The following is a 17369-nucleotide window of genomic DNA, read 5'->3' on the forward strand; positions in this document are numbered from 1 at the left end:
CCGATAACACAGTAGATGGCACTAGAAAGCTAACACACGAGGAAGGTTAAGTTACAATACGATATTATCCTGATATGGTGAGTATTGCGATTTATTACCTTTTATCAACTGCAAATTGTCCCCAAAGGAAAACTTTTTCAACATATTTTATCTAATAAGATAAAGTTTTCAGTTTTTAAAGTTTGCCGACTACCCAATTTACTTTCACAGACCGCCTCTCAGATCTCAGATGTTCCAACCATCATGGCTTCATGGTGGCTTTGACTTTAGCTTGATACGGTGGGTCATCCACTAATCACAAGATTGGTTGTTTGATCTCTGGCCCTTCATGTCCACGTGTCAAAGTGTCCTTGGGCAAGACCCAACACGTCCCTGCTTGCATGGCGACTGCATTACCATCCGTGTATGTGAATGGGTGAATGAGACGTCCAGTGAGATAGAAAAGCACAAGGAGGTGCAGTCCTTTTACCATTTGTCTGCTAGTGTCTGCCTCCATTTTTATTAGTTTGCTAATATGTCAAGATCATTTTAAGAGTATCCTCCACTGGACCGCAAGGTGAACTACTTAATGGACACTACAGATTTTGAATATGAAATAACTTATTTGCGTAAAAAATATTTATAATATTTCATATCTAATGTATTCAACTATAAATATGTGCATGTATCCAGGCATGAGAGAAAGAGAGAGAGAGTTTTTAGCAATTATTAATTTTTTTTATCAGTTTTATTGTCATCATCAAATTGATCAGACAGAGCAATATAGAGTGTCAGAATATATTTTGGCTTTTGTTTTCAACAAATCCAATACATGGCTTTTCATAAATCCATGTTAAATTCACAAATACATCAACCAATAATAAATAAATAATCTTCAGAATTGGCAAATAAATAGTTAAATTAATAAATACTCAAAATACTTTTTCTTAATGCATAAGATATGTTTGAGGTAAATTAAGAGCTCGTTGGCATATAAAATAATACTGGCATGTAAATTATTGCAATTTCAATTAATAAAAAAACAATATAAAATATTCTATACTTGTGAACAACACTAAGATTTTTTTATGAATTTCATACATAATTCCTGAATAATTTCAAGTGAGGTTATTGCTTATATCAAAAGGCAGGATTATGATGCATGCATGTAAAAGCCTGAGAAGAAGCTTTTATCTGACTTTGTTTGTATGAACTATTAAAAAGCGTATAAATAGAAATGAAAAAGATGAATACGTCCCGATTAGTCCTCAGAGCTGCAGTCGTCCTCTGGTTGGTGCTCCTTGAAGCAGGCCGACTCGTAGTGCTTGTTCAGGTAGGACTTGAGTGCGAAGGTCTTGCAGCATCGTTTGCAGGAGTAGTGCTTGAAGGCCGAGTGCGTCTGCATGTGGGCGCGCAGGTTGGAGCGGTCGGCGAAGGCCTTGCCACAGTGGGCACAGGCAAACGGTTTCTCTCCAGTGTGGGACCTCATGTGGCCCTGCAGGAGCCAAGGTCGACTGAAGGCTTTGCCGCACACCGTGCACTCGTGCTTCAGGTCGTGGGTCAGCATGTGCATGGCCAACGCCGGCATGGACACGTACACCTTGTGGCAGGTGGAACACTTCCTGGCCTGCTGGCTGTCCAGACTGCGGTGAGTCTGCTTGTGTCTGCTCAGATTGGAGGACGTGGCGTAGGACTTGTCGCACTCGCCGCACACGTGGCGCCCTTTGGATTTCCCTTTGGCGGGGCTGCAGTCTGCCGAGCCGACGCCCTCACTGCTGTCCGACTGGCTGCCTCCCTTGCGTGGACACCTCTGGCTAGGCCTACGGCGGGAGCGGCCGTCTGAGACGAGGAAGGCGCCGATACCGCACGCCTCTAAGTCAGGGCCGCTGCTGTCTGACTCAACTGTGCCGCTGGAGACGGGACTGTCCGGATGCTCCATGTCGTGGTCGGAGAACTCCTCCCCACCGCTGCCACCTGGGGAGTACAGGGGCAACGAAGAGAGCCCGGTCTGCTCATGACCTGCCTCCTTTGTGCTCTGCAATGCTGAGGGGATGATGTAATCGTGGATGTAGCCTGGGAAAGGAAAAATACAATTTATAAAGAGATTGAACATCGCCATGATCCTGATAACCTCTGATGAAAAGTGCCCTCTTACCCAAGCCCCTAATCAATATGAATCCTATACAGGAAGCTATTTGTAAGAGCAGGGTTCAGCAAGCTTTGGGAATGAAATATTAATGATTCTTTGGGTGCACAGTTCTGCCCCAATCAATACTTCCATTGGCTCCAACAAGTGCTATCATTGGGTAAAAAAAAAGAAGTGAAAGTCGCATTGTGGCTGAATATGAGTCTTAACACAAAATGCTGACATTGACAAAACAGTCAGCAGTACTTTGGCTGCCAATCGATCCACCTGTCACTGCCTCGCAGCAGCACGTCTAAATCTGTAAGGGTGGTGGGGGGGGGGGGGGGGATGGGGGGAATCAAAACAGAGCGTCTCAGCAGTGAAATCCCCTCAATCACTAAATCATTTTAATCAGATCATTCCCCATCTGTGGTGTTTCTGAGCGCATTCATGAGTTTGGTAAGGGGGGAGAATGAGTGACAGGTGGGGAAGACTGCGATTTGGCAAAATGGGATGGGAGGGGAGTGTGTGTGTGTGTGGGTGTGTGTGTGTGTGTGTTTGGTGGCAGGGGGGGGTGGGGGGGTTGACAGCAGTCAATGGTAGTCACCCACCCACCCAGCCACACACAAACACACCCACACACACTGGAACACAAAGGGAAGCAGACAGCTGGCATCCTAAATCTGGGGGACAAATGATTCAACTCGAATACAAGATCTGTGATGCTGGTGGTGGAGGGGTGTATATGTGTCTGTGTCGGGGGGAGATCTGCTCAAAGCGCACATTTCTTTGGATCTTTCTCAAAGCCAAACACACACATGCGCACGCACCAGACACACACAAAATATTCTACACATCCCGCCTCCGTGTAGATGTCCCGCGGAGGAGGAAAATCTACTGTCTGCCAATGCACTGCTCATGTTGCACTTTATTGAATTACCTGCAGCACTCTCTATTTCCCAGTCAATACCCATCTTCTAAAAACCCTGTTCCATCACCTCTCGCTGCTCCACATATGGATTGTGTTGCTGCAATCCTACTCCCTGTGGCTATCTAACATCCTGCAGGATCAGATGGAGAGATGGGGGGGAGGGAGGCTGATGATGAGAGGAGAGACTCAAGGGCAACTGCACCATCTAAGGACAACACAGTCCCATGTGGCTATTTGCTTTCTCCCAAGTGTTTTTTTCTTTCTTCTATTTTCGCGGACCTGACAAAGGCTTGCATCAGAGCCTGACGCACGTGTACACGTATATCTCATCATTCGTGTGCACAATAGTATTAAAGCCAAAGGCCGCTGTGTGATCTGGTTGGAGTATTAAGCAGATTGAGCCGGCGTGACCTGAATACTATTTAGCATCCGCCGAGTTAGAAAACAAAAGTCCTGAGGCGCACGGAAGGGGGAGCAAGCAACGCCTGCAGGGTTTATTTAGGGGGGGAGGGATTTCCAAGAGCGATTAGGTAGCAAGCACAACAACATGAACAGCATTGCATGTTTATTTTTTGCCTTTTTTGCAGTTTCTGTGCTAAAGACTGCATTGATTATATCCAAAGAAGGAAATCAATATACCAGCCAGCAGACAAAACAAGTTCAAAACACAACTGGAGAGAGAAACTCACCATTTTCACTCAAACGCACTGCCAAGTTGGTGGCCGACTCTGTGATGGCATGTGTGACAGTGTGCGAGTCGTCCCAGTGCTGCTGGTGCTGATGGTAGTAGTTGGAAGACGAGAAATCGTGAACCTTCGGCTGCTTCACTAAAAAGGAACGTGGCATTTTCTTTCCCTTTTTTCAAAAAAAAAAAAAAAAAAAGAGCTATCGCTAGAGCCTCATAGAAAACCAAACAGATAGGAAGAAAAAAAAGGAAAAAGAGGGAAAATATGCAAAGGTTCCAACTGGCCTTCTTGAAAAAGGCCAAACGGCGGAGGACTGAAAAAAATCTGTCCTGGACTCAAAGGTTTAAAGCCAGAGGGGAGGAAGAGAGAGTGAAAATGTAGTGAAAGCAGCACACACAGAGAGAGAGAAAGCAGAGGACAGGAAGGATGGAGAGGAAGACAGAAAGTGGCGAAGGAGAAACAGAGCAGAGAGAGAGAGAGAAAGAGAGAGAGAGAGATTGCTGGACTAGCTGAGCTCAGCACTACTGCAGCCTTTTATATGTGGGGCACAAGCCCCAAAGATCAGGTGGTGCTTTGGAAGAGGGAGCTGCTTAGCATTAATCCATCAAACATCCCCGGGGACACACATCAAATTACCACGAGCCGTCTGTGCTTCTCCACGCACGCATGTGCGTGTGTACACGCACACGCACACACACACACACACACACACACACACACACACACACACACACACACACACACACACAGAGCAGTCAACTAACCCACCTCCTCCTCCCACATCCTCCTCCTCCTCCTTTCACCCTTCTGTCTCCCCTCTCCCAGAGAGGGAGGGTAGACAATAGTGGTGCAGAAGCACGTGGGTGACACTACACACAACATCTTGTCCTCCATTGTCTTTCAATGAAGTAGCTAACACAATTTATGCTGCCCCAAACACACACCCCTTACTGCTAACACCATCACCTCTGATATTTCATCCTCATCATCATCGTATACACACAACTAGCTCATTGTAGAAATGTTAAACCTACAGGAACATGGTCTCGTTATGTCCCTCAGATTATGGATTGGGTTTGTGTGTTTTCATCAGATTTAGGTCGGAGTCACTTACGCACATTCAGATCCCTTCATGTGTATTCTTGGATGTAATCTGTACTTTTAATAGTAATGGTGTGTGTAGTAACAAAAATTAAAACCTTTTATGTACTGAATTTAATGAAAAATCATTTTAGCAGGATTCTTTAGTCTATTTACTTTGTATTTGTTCCAATCGTTTCACTGAATCATCTCCTTCATTAGAAGCTTTAGCTTCTTACAATTTAAGATATTCTCATAAAGTTTTTATATCATTGTTATTATTATTATAAATGTTATATTCAAGAAATCCTTTATGGGTATTAATATCCTTATTTCCTTCTTATTTTAAATCACATGTAGATTAACAAACAGATATAATTTTTGCACCAATGTGAAATAGCAGCACACATTAAAACATCAAAATACAGATACATTGGGGGAAATGTACATCAAATAAAACTTTATTATATTTTGAGAAATGAATAGGTTTAAAATTTAAATTTTTTACTTCCCCCCTCTCTGTATGTCCCTGTTTCTGACTGTTGTATGACCACATAACCCTTAACTGGGTAAAAAAAAGAAGCCCCTACAGGGATATTCGGTCAGTGATAGGCTGACCTTCGGGTGCAGCAGGGTCAAGAGGTCATATTCTGGTTATCCGGAGAGACGGCAGCAGCTTAAAGTTAGCATGGACAGCTCGCCCACAGATGGCTCTGCAAAATACACTCCAGTATGACTGGATCATACCGTTTTTATATAATCTCACAGACAGATGTCGACAGGGGGGATTTATTATCCCTGGCGCAGTCACCTGTTGAAGGAACTCAAAGGTGCTGAAAAGAAAAATAAGTTAAACAATCTCCATCTTAACATATGAAACACACAATTATAAATTGAACAAATCCCATTTGCAGACCCTAACCATCAATGAATGTATCTACTAATTAATAATGTGAGTATTAGACTCCTTGGTCCGTGTTTCAAGACTGGTTAGGTGGGTTGCCGACATCACCGCAGAACCTTGATGCCCTTTTCGTGGGCTGATCCCCGCCCTGGCGACACAACGCGGTTGATGCACTATGGACAGTGTGCACTGGTCGAAAGTCGCATCGGAAGCAGGGGTCTGCGTTCCTCCCGGCTGGGAGAGAAGTCACAGCAAACATATATTCCACGGCCCCGGTAAGTGGCGAGGTCCGGGCACGAGCGCTCTAAAGCACGCGGCCGGAGCTTAGGCCACCTTCGACCCAAGACTTTCCAAGCCGACCTAAAGCCAGTCACGCCGCCCGGTAAGGGCCAGCACAGAAAGGGGACAGCCCAACCCTGTCAGGTCAACCAAAATGCAAGTTGTTCAAATCTATGCAACAAAATCAAGACACTGAACCTGCACAGTGCTGACATGACATTGCAGAACAGCTGCGCCGGCAACAACCTCTCCCAGCGGCGCAGGATAGAGGCCGCGGGTCGAAGCACTAGCAGCCCCAGGTGCTGCAGTAACAACAGCGATGTGGCTGGTTTATGATTAAATATGACTGTAAATGTAAAAAAAACAGTAACATAATCAGCATTTCACTCGCAAGAATGCACATAAACCTCTGTGGGAAAAGGGTCATCAGTAGGTGAAACGCTAACTTCACTGACCAATCACAGCACATGTAAATAGTCACCAATCACATGTCTAGGGTCTCAAAAAGGCTGTTTAATGTATTTTAACCAAGGTGTTCTGTGCAGAATCAATCGGCGATTGACGTGCATTGCATGCCGGTTAGATTTGTGTCCGACTTGCTCCCGCCTTGCTCTGACGTCATGCACACGTGGTCAACGATACTCTCACGAGAGCAAGGCGGCAGTCAATTTCAGAGCAGCAGCTCTGCACCGCCTGCCTGACCCAGTGCATGATAGGAAACGCCTGGCTGTCGCCACATCAGAAAGCTGATTGGCTCTTAGATCTGACAGCAAACACCACGTGTTGGAGAAAATCCTTATTTTATGTGTAGTTGTAACACTTAACGCTCGATTGTTGACTATTCGTCTCAGGTTTAATCTAAAAACATATTTTGTGTGGTTTATAATACAAAATCGTATTTATACAACACACATCAAATCCAGTACCAATGTATTTCACAGGCAGACATAAAAACAACAAAGGATGCAGCTACACACACATTTCTACATGACCATATATTTATAATCACATATGAATAAATTCAAACATGATCTGTAAACAACAAGTAGACAACATATTGGAACTAACAGGAAGTATTTTATTCTGTAACTTCCTGTTGATACTTCGAAGGCAGCTGAAAACTGTCCGACTTGATCGCAGTTTTTTGTCAACGCCTCCGGCAGCGGCCGCCTGCTCTCGTCTGGATTCCAGGCGAGGCGCAGCTCTAACGAACGAGCTTAATCTTATATAGATGAAGAGAAGTGCTTTTCTTTATTTTTATACCAACTCTGGAAACAGACAAGACAATCAGACTATAATGTGCATCCCATGTAATTCAAATTGGATTTAAAATTTGCGGGGTAATTTCTACGAGCTTGTTTGTAGACTGATTCTTAGAAATTGTATTTTCCTAAAACAAATTTTTAAAAAATCAGCCAGTGGGGTGAAGATGATTTATCCTCTTTTCATTGTTTTTCAATCCTACATAGAAAAGTAAATTCGTGCAGTGATGTCAAAGAAGAGCAAATTAAGCAGAGCAGAGAGATTTCCCAAAGAGTTAGTGAGATATCATCAAAGCACAGCTGACATGCAAAACAAAAGAAGGCCTGTTTTGGCACAAAACTGCCTCCACGATTTTATAGTTTTTTGAATAATGTTTGCCTTAAAGTCGCAAAGAGGAATTACACAGTGGAGTAGTGGAGTATTTCTACCAGAGAAATCTGCCCGCTGCCATTGCGTACGTAATACTGACTGCTGAGTCTGATTAAATGCATGTTAAGTAGCATTGCCGAGAATGCACCAAGAGACTGTCTGTCTCAGCCTGTTGAGCTGCGATAAGTGAGATAATTTGTGTTAATCACATCCAGTCATTAGAGAGCCATCTGAAAAACAAACGCAGGTCCTTTTCACTGAGGCATCTTTTCAGCACCTCACCAAAAAATCTCCCACTCCGCCATGCAACAATGAGGCAGCTGCACGCCAGTGAATGAGAGTGATTGTCTCTTTTCTTTTAATCAGCACTGAGTGAGTGAGAAAAAGGCAACAAAAAAAAAATCCCCTCTTCACTCTGCATGTTTTTTCAAGGGTTGATTGTGGTTAGCCGCTGAGAGCGATTTTATGATTTATGATACATTTCATACTTTCTCCTTTTTTTTTAAAGCAACCAGCTTGGTGCAAATGGTGTTAGGACCGTTCCACTGAGATTTGTCTCGCACGCGTCTTTGTAGAAGCAAATAACAAAACACCTTTAACTCAATTTGGAAGTGACTGGTTAAAGTCTCGCACAATCGGCCACGTCGGCGCCGTGTCACCTCGAGTGGGGAGGTGGGATGAGAGGTCGGCGGAGGAGATGAGGGGAAAAAAAGTGCCAGCATTCAGGTGGGGGGACAGACATATAGATAGAGCAGGGATGCTGATGAGGCCAACAGAGACGGCAAAAAAGAGGGAGGAGGTGTTGTACAACTGCATTTTAATCTAGTCAGACCTCAATCCTGATAAAAGGAATCTGTCCATCTTTCCCCTTTTCATTCTGGGGTCATCAATCACTCGAGTCGCTGGCCTCTGCTCTGTTTGGATGTCAGAGTCTCGGGGGAAACAGCCGGGTGAGAGCTGCAGATGCTGTCCAAAATGAAGAAAAAAAACACAGCAGTGAAAGAGAAATATGGTGGCTGGAGAGAATGAGGACATGCCCGATTGCAGACGAAGCTATGAGATGGATAGTAAAACAACAGGTGCATTATCATTTACTACAACTATTCTAAGTCACAAAAAATAGTTTCACGATTTTAGGAAATACTCTGTTTGCTTATGTTCCCAGAATGAGATGATCAGATCAATATCACTCTCATTTCTGTATGTTAAAGATCTGCACTCAAGTAGTAGTTAGCCTAGCTTAGCATAATTGAGCATATTGATTCGGTCCAAGGAGGAAAAAAAAAGACTTGTATCAACACCTTTAAAGCTCAACATGAACAGAAACGTCAAAACAATCATTTGTGGTTTTTCGAAGGCGGGAACTATTTCTTGCTCAACAAGGGTCGAGTGCAAGCGCAGCTAGCTTGCCATTTGTTAGTCAAAATCACAAATTGCCATTTGTACATTTATGTTTGTGTGCAAGTCAACTACATGAGATACGGTTCAACCGGGAGTGTGCTTTGGAGGGTTGTTTTAGAAAGCTGCGGCCTCCAGTCTTTATGCTGAGCAAGGGTTAGGCTAACCCCAACCTGGCTCCAGCTCAATATTATATGAGAACGAAGTAGGTCATCTTACCTCTCTCAGCATAAAGGTTCAACTCCTTCACAAGAAAAATCCTTCTTCATCATGTTTTACATTTGGATGATATCTGTATTCATTCTTTTGACATGTTTTCATTCCTGTTTAATGGAGATCAGCCTGTGCAAGGACACTGTCTTCACATGTTGAGAGCATTTCTTACATGAAGTGTCTGTCCTCTGCTGCAGGGTGGAAAGAATGTCCATGCAGCACACCTTTGTGAGATATGCCAGTGTAATGCTACGCGGTCCCCGTCCTGGTGTCCTTGGCCTCTGGTATTGACAGTTTTCTTCGGACACCCGCCTTGGACTTCACCCTGCCAATAATTCAGCGTGTCTCTGGCCCCGGGGGGTAAGGGGGAGGTGCACACACACTGCTCCTCCATTTTTGTTCAATACACAATCAACTGATGGTGTCAGTGGGGGTGACATTGTCTCTACAAGTGTCATTTGCCGGCCTTGAGAGCACTTACACTAAATGGCTCTTTGCCAAATAGCCCTCCAGCGCTGGCCGCTTCAATTGCACTGTCAAAAGGAGAATTACCTGCTGCTGGGGCCCCAAATGGGGGCTCTCGCCTGATAAAGGACACCGGGAATCATTTAGGCTAATGTCTCCGCATTAAAGCGTACCACCTTGTCGACCGCGAGTGAGGTATGGAGGTTAAATCGTCACATCTGCATGAACAAGGGACAGAGTGAGCGCTGACAATTTGTCTTAATTGAGAGGCACGTGTCAAGAAAGTGTGTGTGTGTGTCTGTGTGTTAGTATTGGGGTGCGGAGGGGGGGGGGGGTTGTAACCCTACAGCAACAGACTGCCTGTCTCTTGTTGGACAAGGTGGGGTTTAAGGGTGGAGGGAAAAATAGGAAAAGTGAGTTGGGGGGCCTCTCACACTCACACACCCTTTGTCTCCTGGCCATCTGCTGGGTTTTCAGGATGGTTGTGCGTGTGTGTGTCTGTGAGGAGAAGTGGAGGGGGCTATACATTCCGTCACCTTACAACCATCCACGCTCGGCAGAGCCACACTGGGCCGGGCCGAGGCCGGCCAGGCCACAGAAGGCTACAAATGCTCTGTCACACTGGGAGAGAGATTTACAGTCCCAGTGACCCCGCTCAGATGACTCTCCATTTCCCAAACGCTCACTCTGGTTTATTGCTCATTTGGTTAAGGAGTGGAGAGGGCGCAGGAGGTTATTCATGGCAACACCAACAGGTCAGGTGTATGGTTTGATTCAATAAATGTCCTATTTGAGGAGCCCTGACTCCTAAAAAAGGATATGGCATCATGACACGTGAGGGGGTCAAATAAAGCTTAAAAGTGCTGAATGAAAGTTCAAACTCGAACTAACATCAGCAAATCATCCAAAAACTTGTGAACTTGATGTAAGGAAATATGTTGAGAGTGAGCAACTAACAGCAACATTGTCCACAAGGCCAGTAACTTAATTATAAGTCAGATTGTATAATTAGCTAGTTCACGACTTAATTTATTGGAGTAGCGTAACATTTCCTTAAAATAATGAGATTGTTTGTTTCATACACCTCGTAGATACACCTTTTGATGTTGTTTTACTTGTTATAAGAAATTAAAAAATAATTCCAATTACTATTTTTATTGTTACCTTTAAAAATGGCATTCAATATGATTTACAAATGAATAGTAAAAAAAATATATCTGTAAATATATTAATTGAAGTTAAATAAAATATTAATGGATCAATAATATATATATATATATATATATATATACATATATATATATATATATATATATATATATATATATAGAAACATATAAAAAAAACATTTAAACATTACGTATAAATACACAACAGGGTCAAATACATAACATTAATCAATAATAGTAGTGACACGTACTGTCTATATATATGTATATATTATATGTATAACATTGAATTGCTGTGAGATATGTGCTATTTCTGTCAACATTCTCCAACAGCAAAGAGGAAATAGTTGAGTTTTGATGAAGCACACTGTAAGCGTCATCAGGTGAGCCGGTCAGACAGGTGTAGCAGCCTTCCATGTTATGTTCCAGTTAAACTGGTGTTAGTAACACCCTACACTGATATTATCATCGCTGCCTATAGGGTTTTAGGAGGACCAAGTGCTAAAATGTCACTATTATTTGTCTCATAACACAAGCCAAATGTTACTATTTTTTCCTATTATTAAAACCATGTGCTCACCATAAAAACTGCAAATCAACACCGAGGAAAAATCTGTCCCATTTAGCTAATTGGCACACTCAGCATGTGTGTGCGTGTGTGAGGTATTGACCCCGTGAGCAGATGGGCTCCTCCACACTGCTCTGCTCAGTCCTAAACATACACCGGGTCGTGCGGTAGAAAGGATGTGGGAGTGTGTGTCAGTAACCATCTGACACCTCCTGAATGTAACAAATGGAGTGCAATTTGTCTAATGGAGTTAATTATTGAGATGGTATGAGAATGCTTTTTTTTCCACAGTGGTGGAAAGTAACTAACTACATTTACTCAAGTTTGAGGGACTTGTACATGTTGTACGTTTTACTCCAGAACATTTATCTCGCAGCTTTCATTACTTTCCCGATTGAGATTGACACAATATAATCAGCTAATAAATGAGGATGCCTTATTATGTCAGAACTGTTTCCTAAAAGTGACGTTCCAATTTAGCGAGTCTGCGTTGAGAAGGACTTTTCTAGAGAGATGTACCTCGTCGTCGGATTCCATTTGCTTTAGACAGAGCACAAAAAAGTTTGAAAGGATTCAGTGAGGTCACGCTGGTGGATGGGTCCAAAAACACTTTCATACATCAGACTGCTGTTCATGTCCATTACACAATAATGCATAAAGAATATTATATTACAATTATATGAATAGGTTATTCTTATACTGGTTTCCAAGTATGTTATCTATTGGTACCCTGAGGATATTTTGATGCTGATACTTTTCTACTTAAAGTTTGTCAGAAACTCTTTCGTCTCAGACTCCAGTGGCTTTTGCTAAAAGCATTCACACTTAAAAAATCCTAAACATGGTGTTCATTTGTGATGATTACCTTCCTGAACAAAATATAGAAGTATCATAAAAGTTTATTTTCTGTAATAATCCATAATCCAATGAAATAAGCCCAATATCATTTTGTGGATTCAACGCTAACTTCCTGGTTGGCCTACAAACATACGTGTTGGAAATGAGCATTTAGCTAGATACATAAGTTGTGCATATGTGCTAGGAATTCTAATGCCATTGTGATGTCCACATAAAATAAATAAAGTCTAGTCATTCCTGCAGTTGGCTAGTTAGTTACTATTAAACAGACAAAAGTAGAAGTACTCTTTAAAAAATAGGATACAAAGGAAAATGTGATGTTGGGGGAATAAGGGGAATGTATACTGTAGGTATTATTATATTATGTAACTAATAGCTACCTATTCCAAGTGTATTATATTACTACAGTATGGCCATAGTTACTTCATGTATTGGTACACAGTCTCAACTCTAAAGAATTACACTGAAAGCTGTGGCCAGTATTTTAAACCATTAAGATAACCTTTTTCTACAGAATAGTCCCGGGAATACTTATTCCCAAATCTTACTTTGGGACTTCAGGGACTCAAAAGATAAGACATGACATACCAGGAAGACACAATCTCATTATAGATTCTAACTTGTAGTGTACTTTAATCAAAGCTATGATTGGTTTGTCAAAAGACAGAAACTTTTATACATCAACTTGTTAGTTTTTCTGACCCCCAGATGGCCCAAGGGTGAATGGCAATTGTTCACATACAATTATGCTGATTGAGTGGCACACCGCACTCTTTCACTCTTTGATACTGTTTGGCTGATTGAGAGCTTGTCCATCACAGTAGATACGATTAGAGTGGCCGAGGGCCTGTCCACTTTGTTCATCTCTGTCCCACACACACTAACACATACTAACACACACTGGCCATGCTATGCAGCTGACATAAGGGCTGTTAAAAGGATTGGATATGGAACTCTGACAGAGATCACCTTTAAGATGGTCACAGCCATTGAACATGTCACATTAATCTGATTTAAAAAAAATGGTGAAATCTCATCAATTTCATAATACCTTTTTAGACGTGTCATTAAAATGATAATATTCAACTAATTTTATAATCAATAAGTATGGGTGGATTATTAAACAATGTGCTTCCTCCACCTCACCTACATAGGAGCAAGTCAAACACATAAGTTCCTCTTTTTTATGTTGTTTTGTGTCTATTTGAAGTCATTTTCAGTCTCTATGTAGTCATTTTGTGTCTCTGTAGTCAATTGAATCCAGTCAGTCTTTTTGTAGTCATTTTGAGCCCATGTAGTCTGTAGTTACTTTGAAGCTACTTTGTGTCTCTTTGTCATCATTTTAAACTGTTTTGTAATTGCTCTGTGTCTCTTCCTGGTTGGCACGCATCTCTGTGAGGGACATTTTGAAGTTGAAGGTCATGGCAGCTCCTGACTCTTTGGGTCTTGGACCACTCAGTAATCCATCCATGACAATAAGGAACTGTCTATTGCCAAGAGTCAGCTTGGTTGTATACAGCATTACATCTAGCGTATCATTTCTCCTTGAGAGTCTATAAAAGCTTCCGTGCATGGTATTTAAGGGAGTGAAGGGCACCCAGCTGTATCACCCACTGTGATTGATTCCCCAATCTTTTCTGCCCCGAACTTGGGTCACGTGCCTCTCTTTGTCCTGTTTCTCTGGAGAGAAGAGGGCAAATAGAGGCACCAACAGCTGCTGAATGGGGATGCTGCGTCTGGTTACGCTTAGAGAAGCACCTCGCTGTCAGCCCTGAGAGAGGGCCGACATGTTGAGCACTTGTGTGTGAGTGGGGCTTTTTTTTTATTATTGTCTGTTAGATCTGAGGTTAGGTTCCTCATCTGGTACCATAGGTACCATTGTTCTCTTTGGCAACAAATACTACAAATGTGGCGCAGTGTTGGGAACTCTGATTTTGCATATTTTATAAGCGTCAGTATACACTGTTAAATCCATGATTAACTATTCCTTTACCATTTTACCATTGTCTTAATTGATTGCTGTTAAAGCCAAGACATTTTTTTCCTGACAAACAAATTTTTCTGTGGCTCTGGAGTGGTTTTGTGATATAAAAATCTCTCAAGTGTAGAAATCCAACATTACACCTTGGGAGCACAGCATTTGTAGCAGACAAGATGAGCGTAATAGGTGTTATTTATTGAGTAAAGGGAAATGTAGGATTGAAATTCTTTTTGACTCAGGAAGTCATAACTCTTGGCCTGTTTCAATTTTGATGATTTGAAGCAAAAAGCTGCTTTTACAATCACACAGGCACCTAAATATTGTTTTAAGACAGACTTTAGACACCATTTACAAAGAGAGCTACCCAGGTTCATGAGAAACCACGTCAGCGTACTGAAATGTGCCCTGGAGAATCACGGCACAAACACGTGCAAAAGTAATAACGTTTAATTCAAATAAAACCATGCAACAGGTCACCATCACCCTGATCAGATTCAACCCATCATAAAAAATAAACATCCAAAGCCGTACATTGCGTTCAGTGGGCGCTCGCTGTGTGAGAGAGGAGACGGCTGTTTACACAGGTCGGCCCGGGGACTGAAGAAACCCAAACAAGAACTCCAATACAGCAGACGAACCAAACAAAAAGAAAAAAAATACACAACTCCCCCTTCTATATGTTCCTCTCCCTCCCACTGGCAGCTAATAATCAATCACCATCACAAAGCGCTATGACCCATATGGCACACAGAAGACAAGTGTGAGAACAAGAGTGATGAACCAGCAGTGCCCTGTTGATACATACGTTGCTGAATGCATGCAGTCGCGTGAGGGAAACCCGCAAATTTCACATCTTTGGGATTTTGCGGAAGCTGGGGAATTTGAGACCAACGCAGCAATTTAAATCCCTCTTTACAAAACCCACCAAACAGGGACTAAGTGAAGAATGCAGAACACGCTCACATAATTGGTACACTCAATCAGGTCATTGGTTATTTTACAATCTGGATGTAGAACATACACAAACATAAGACAAAATAACAAGTGAGATGTTCAGTGTGTGTGTGTGTGTGTGTGTGTGTGTGTGTGTGTGTGTGTGTGTGTGTGTGTGTGTGTGTGTGTGTGTGTGTGTGTGTGTGTGTGTGTGTGTGTGTGTGTGTGTAAGGGGGTGACAGCAGTAGGTGCCTTAATTGCTGTACACCTGGCCTTCGGGTGGTTGGGAAAGACGGCTGTTCTCTTTCAACATCATGTGCTGTCTGAGCTCTTGCAGCACCATCCGGATGTTGTAGGAGTTGCTCCACCTGTACAGTGCCGACAGTGCCTTTATTTCCACCTGAGGAGAAAGAGAGATCCTTTTTAATTAAGGCCTCAACAAGAGACACATTTAGAGCTTGGCAAGGAGGTTCAATACATTTAATACTGTCTGCAGGCATAAAGAATAGAATTAAAATATTTTAAAACGACCATTTTAGAAGACAAAAGCTGACAAATCTCATATCTATTACGAAAATTTACTCATCATTCTTCGTGTGTTTTCTTCACAAAAGTCATTTACTCGGGTCACTTTCTGCGCGTTACGTGCTCTTAAAAAAAACAAAAACAAAAACTTTTGTCTTAAAAAGGAAGCAACTAAGTTTGGTTTAGGCAATAAAACTATTAAGTTAAGTTTAGTTAGGTTTGTCTAGACATCCGACCACTCAAAGCGCTTCAACACTAAATGATATCATGCAAAACATTTAACAAACATTTGATGCTAAATATGAAACAGAGTGCAATAAGGAGGGAGCGTGGGTATTTAATTGGGAGTATTGAATATTTACAGTTGATTCCGCATGGAAAATGAAGCAAAAAATAAAAGAATAAAAATAAGGATAAGTAAAATGCACGGAATGCATGAACGTGCATGTAAAAGAGCTTCACAATTCTAGATGGAAACACGACTCTACAGCTCAGAAGATACTCCAACTGACTCCTGCTCAGCCCAATGTACAACTGAAAGCTCTCGTCATCCAGACACAACTCGCGGATAGGTATTCACCGTACTCTTTTAAAAAAAATTTTTTAAAAACACCCAGTGCGTTTTTGTCAAGGAGTTTTTTAAGCGGCTGCGCTTTAAAAAGTCTTGTCCTGTGTGATCGACCCCTCATTCCCTCACCTCAGAATCTACCTCCTCATAAACGGAAGTGTTAGCTAATAACTTTCTACCGGGGCGTTAGCTGTCCGCCTAACGTCGTGTTCGCTCCTGCTGTGTTCAATGACTCAATTCATCAAGCTGTAGCTAACGTTAGCTAAGTCTATGTCATCAGAGCTCCTGGGTAACTTAACTTGGCTATACCATCAAATATTATATTACCATGCACTCGTGCTCCCTTCTGGCACACACATTTGTTCGCAGTTCACTGAATATAACCCCCCCACCCACCCCTCCCCAAAAACTCATTGAATCTACACGATTCACGTAGGTCACCTATTTTGGTTTCAAAATGGCGAATTTCGACGAAAGGTGATGGATTTTCATGCCTGATATACACACATGTATTTTTCGCCATCCGCCACAAGTTCATTGTCTGTTTTCACAAAATTATTGTTGTCGTTCATTTAAACCGCTATAAGCAGAGAGCGTGACGGTGCGCGAGAGAGAGAAAGAGTGCATGTGTGCGAGCGAGAGGCCAATGTCTGCTGTCTTGGCCATTAGTTAATTTACTTATTTTTGTGTAGGTAATATGTTGTTAAATATGTTTAAACTTAAATAAATTACCTATACAAGTAGTTATGTCTAGTTCTATTAATTTGCCAATTTTGATAGCCCTACTTTGGGTCCACGTCACGTCTAGTCCGTTCAGTGAAAACGCAAACAAAGCACAATTTATACTCTCAAGGGTCTTTAGATCATCCCTGACCAGAATTGAAGTCGATCGGATAAAAATTGTAGGAGGAGATACATTCAAAAGGGGTAGTAATGCTGACATCTGTGCCAGCAGAATCCCCTCTGGAGTTAAAAATAACAACCCAAGTAACGTGACAAATTAATTAAAGTTGGCTTCAAATTTCACACGGAGAACGAACGGACTCCTTGGTGATTAGTGTTTGTTGGACAAATC

At 42.2% G+C, this 17369-nt stretch overlaps 2 protein-coding genes across 3 annotated transcripts in view; both read right to left on the reverse strand.

The window, feature by feature from the left end:
- Positions 1-837: 837 nt before the first annotated feature.
- Positions 838-5030, reverse strand: LOC137796501 (transcriptional repressor scratch 2-like). Its single transcript, XM_068594468.1, has 2 exons — positions 3725-5030; positions 838-2052 (listed from the first exon to the last, which is right to left on the reverse strand). Exons 1-2 carry the CDS (start codon positions 3879-3881, stop codon positions 1241-1243), a joined length of 969 nt encoding a protein of 322 aa, XP_068450569.1. The 5' UTR covers positions 3882-5030; the 3' UTR covers positions 838-1240.
- A 9669-nt stretch (positions 5031-14699) lies between these two features.
- Positions 14700-17369, reverse strand: part of ube2v1 (ubiquitin-conjugating enzyme E2 variant 1) — a 10459-nt gene continuing 7789 nt past the window's right edge. For both annotated transcript variants that reach the window (XM_068593892.1, XM_068593891.1), the window contains one exon: positions 14700-15601. In XM_068593892.1, coding sequence (XP_068449993.1) covers positions 15455-15601 — 147 coding nt within the window. In that variant the 3' untranslated portion in view covers positions 14700-15454. The remainder of the gene's footprint in view (positions 15602-17369) is intronic.

This window comes from Clinocottus analis, unplaced genomic scaffold, assembly GCF_023055335.1.
Source record: "Clinocottus analis isolate CAN_PGR_092001 unplaced genomic scaffold, fCliAna1.0.p SCAF_3, whole genome shotgun sequence".
NCBI classification, from domain to species: domain Eukaryota; kingdom Metazoa; phylum Chordata; class Actinopteri; order Perciformes; family Cottidae; genus Clinocottus; species Clinocottus analis.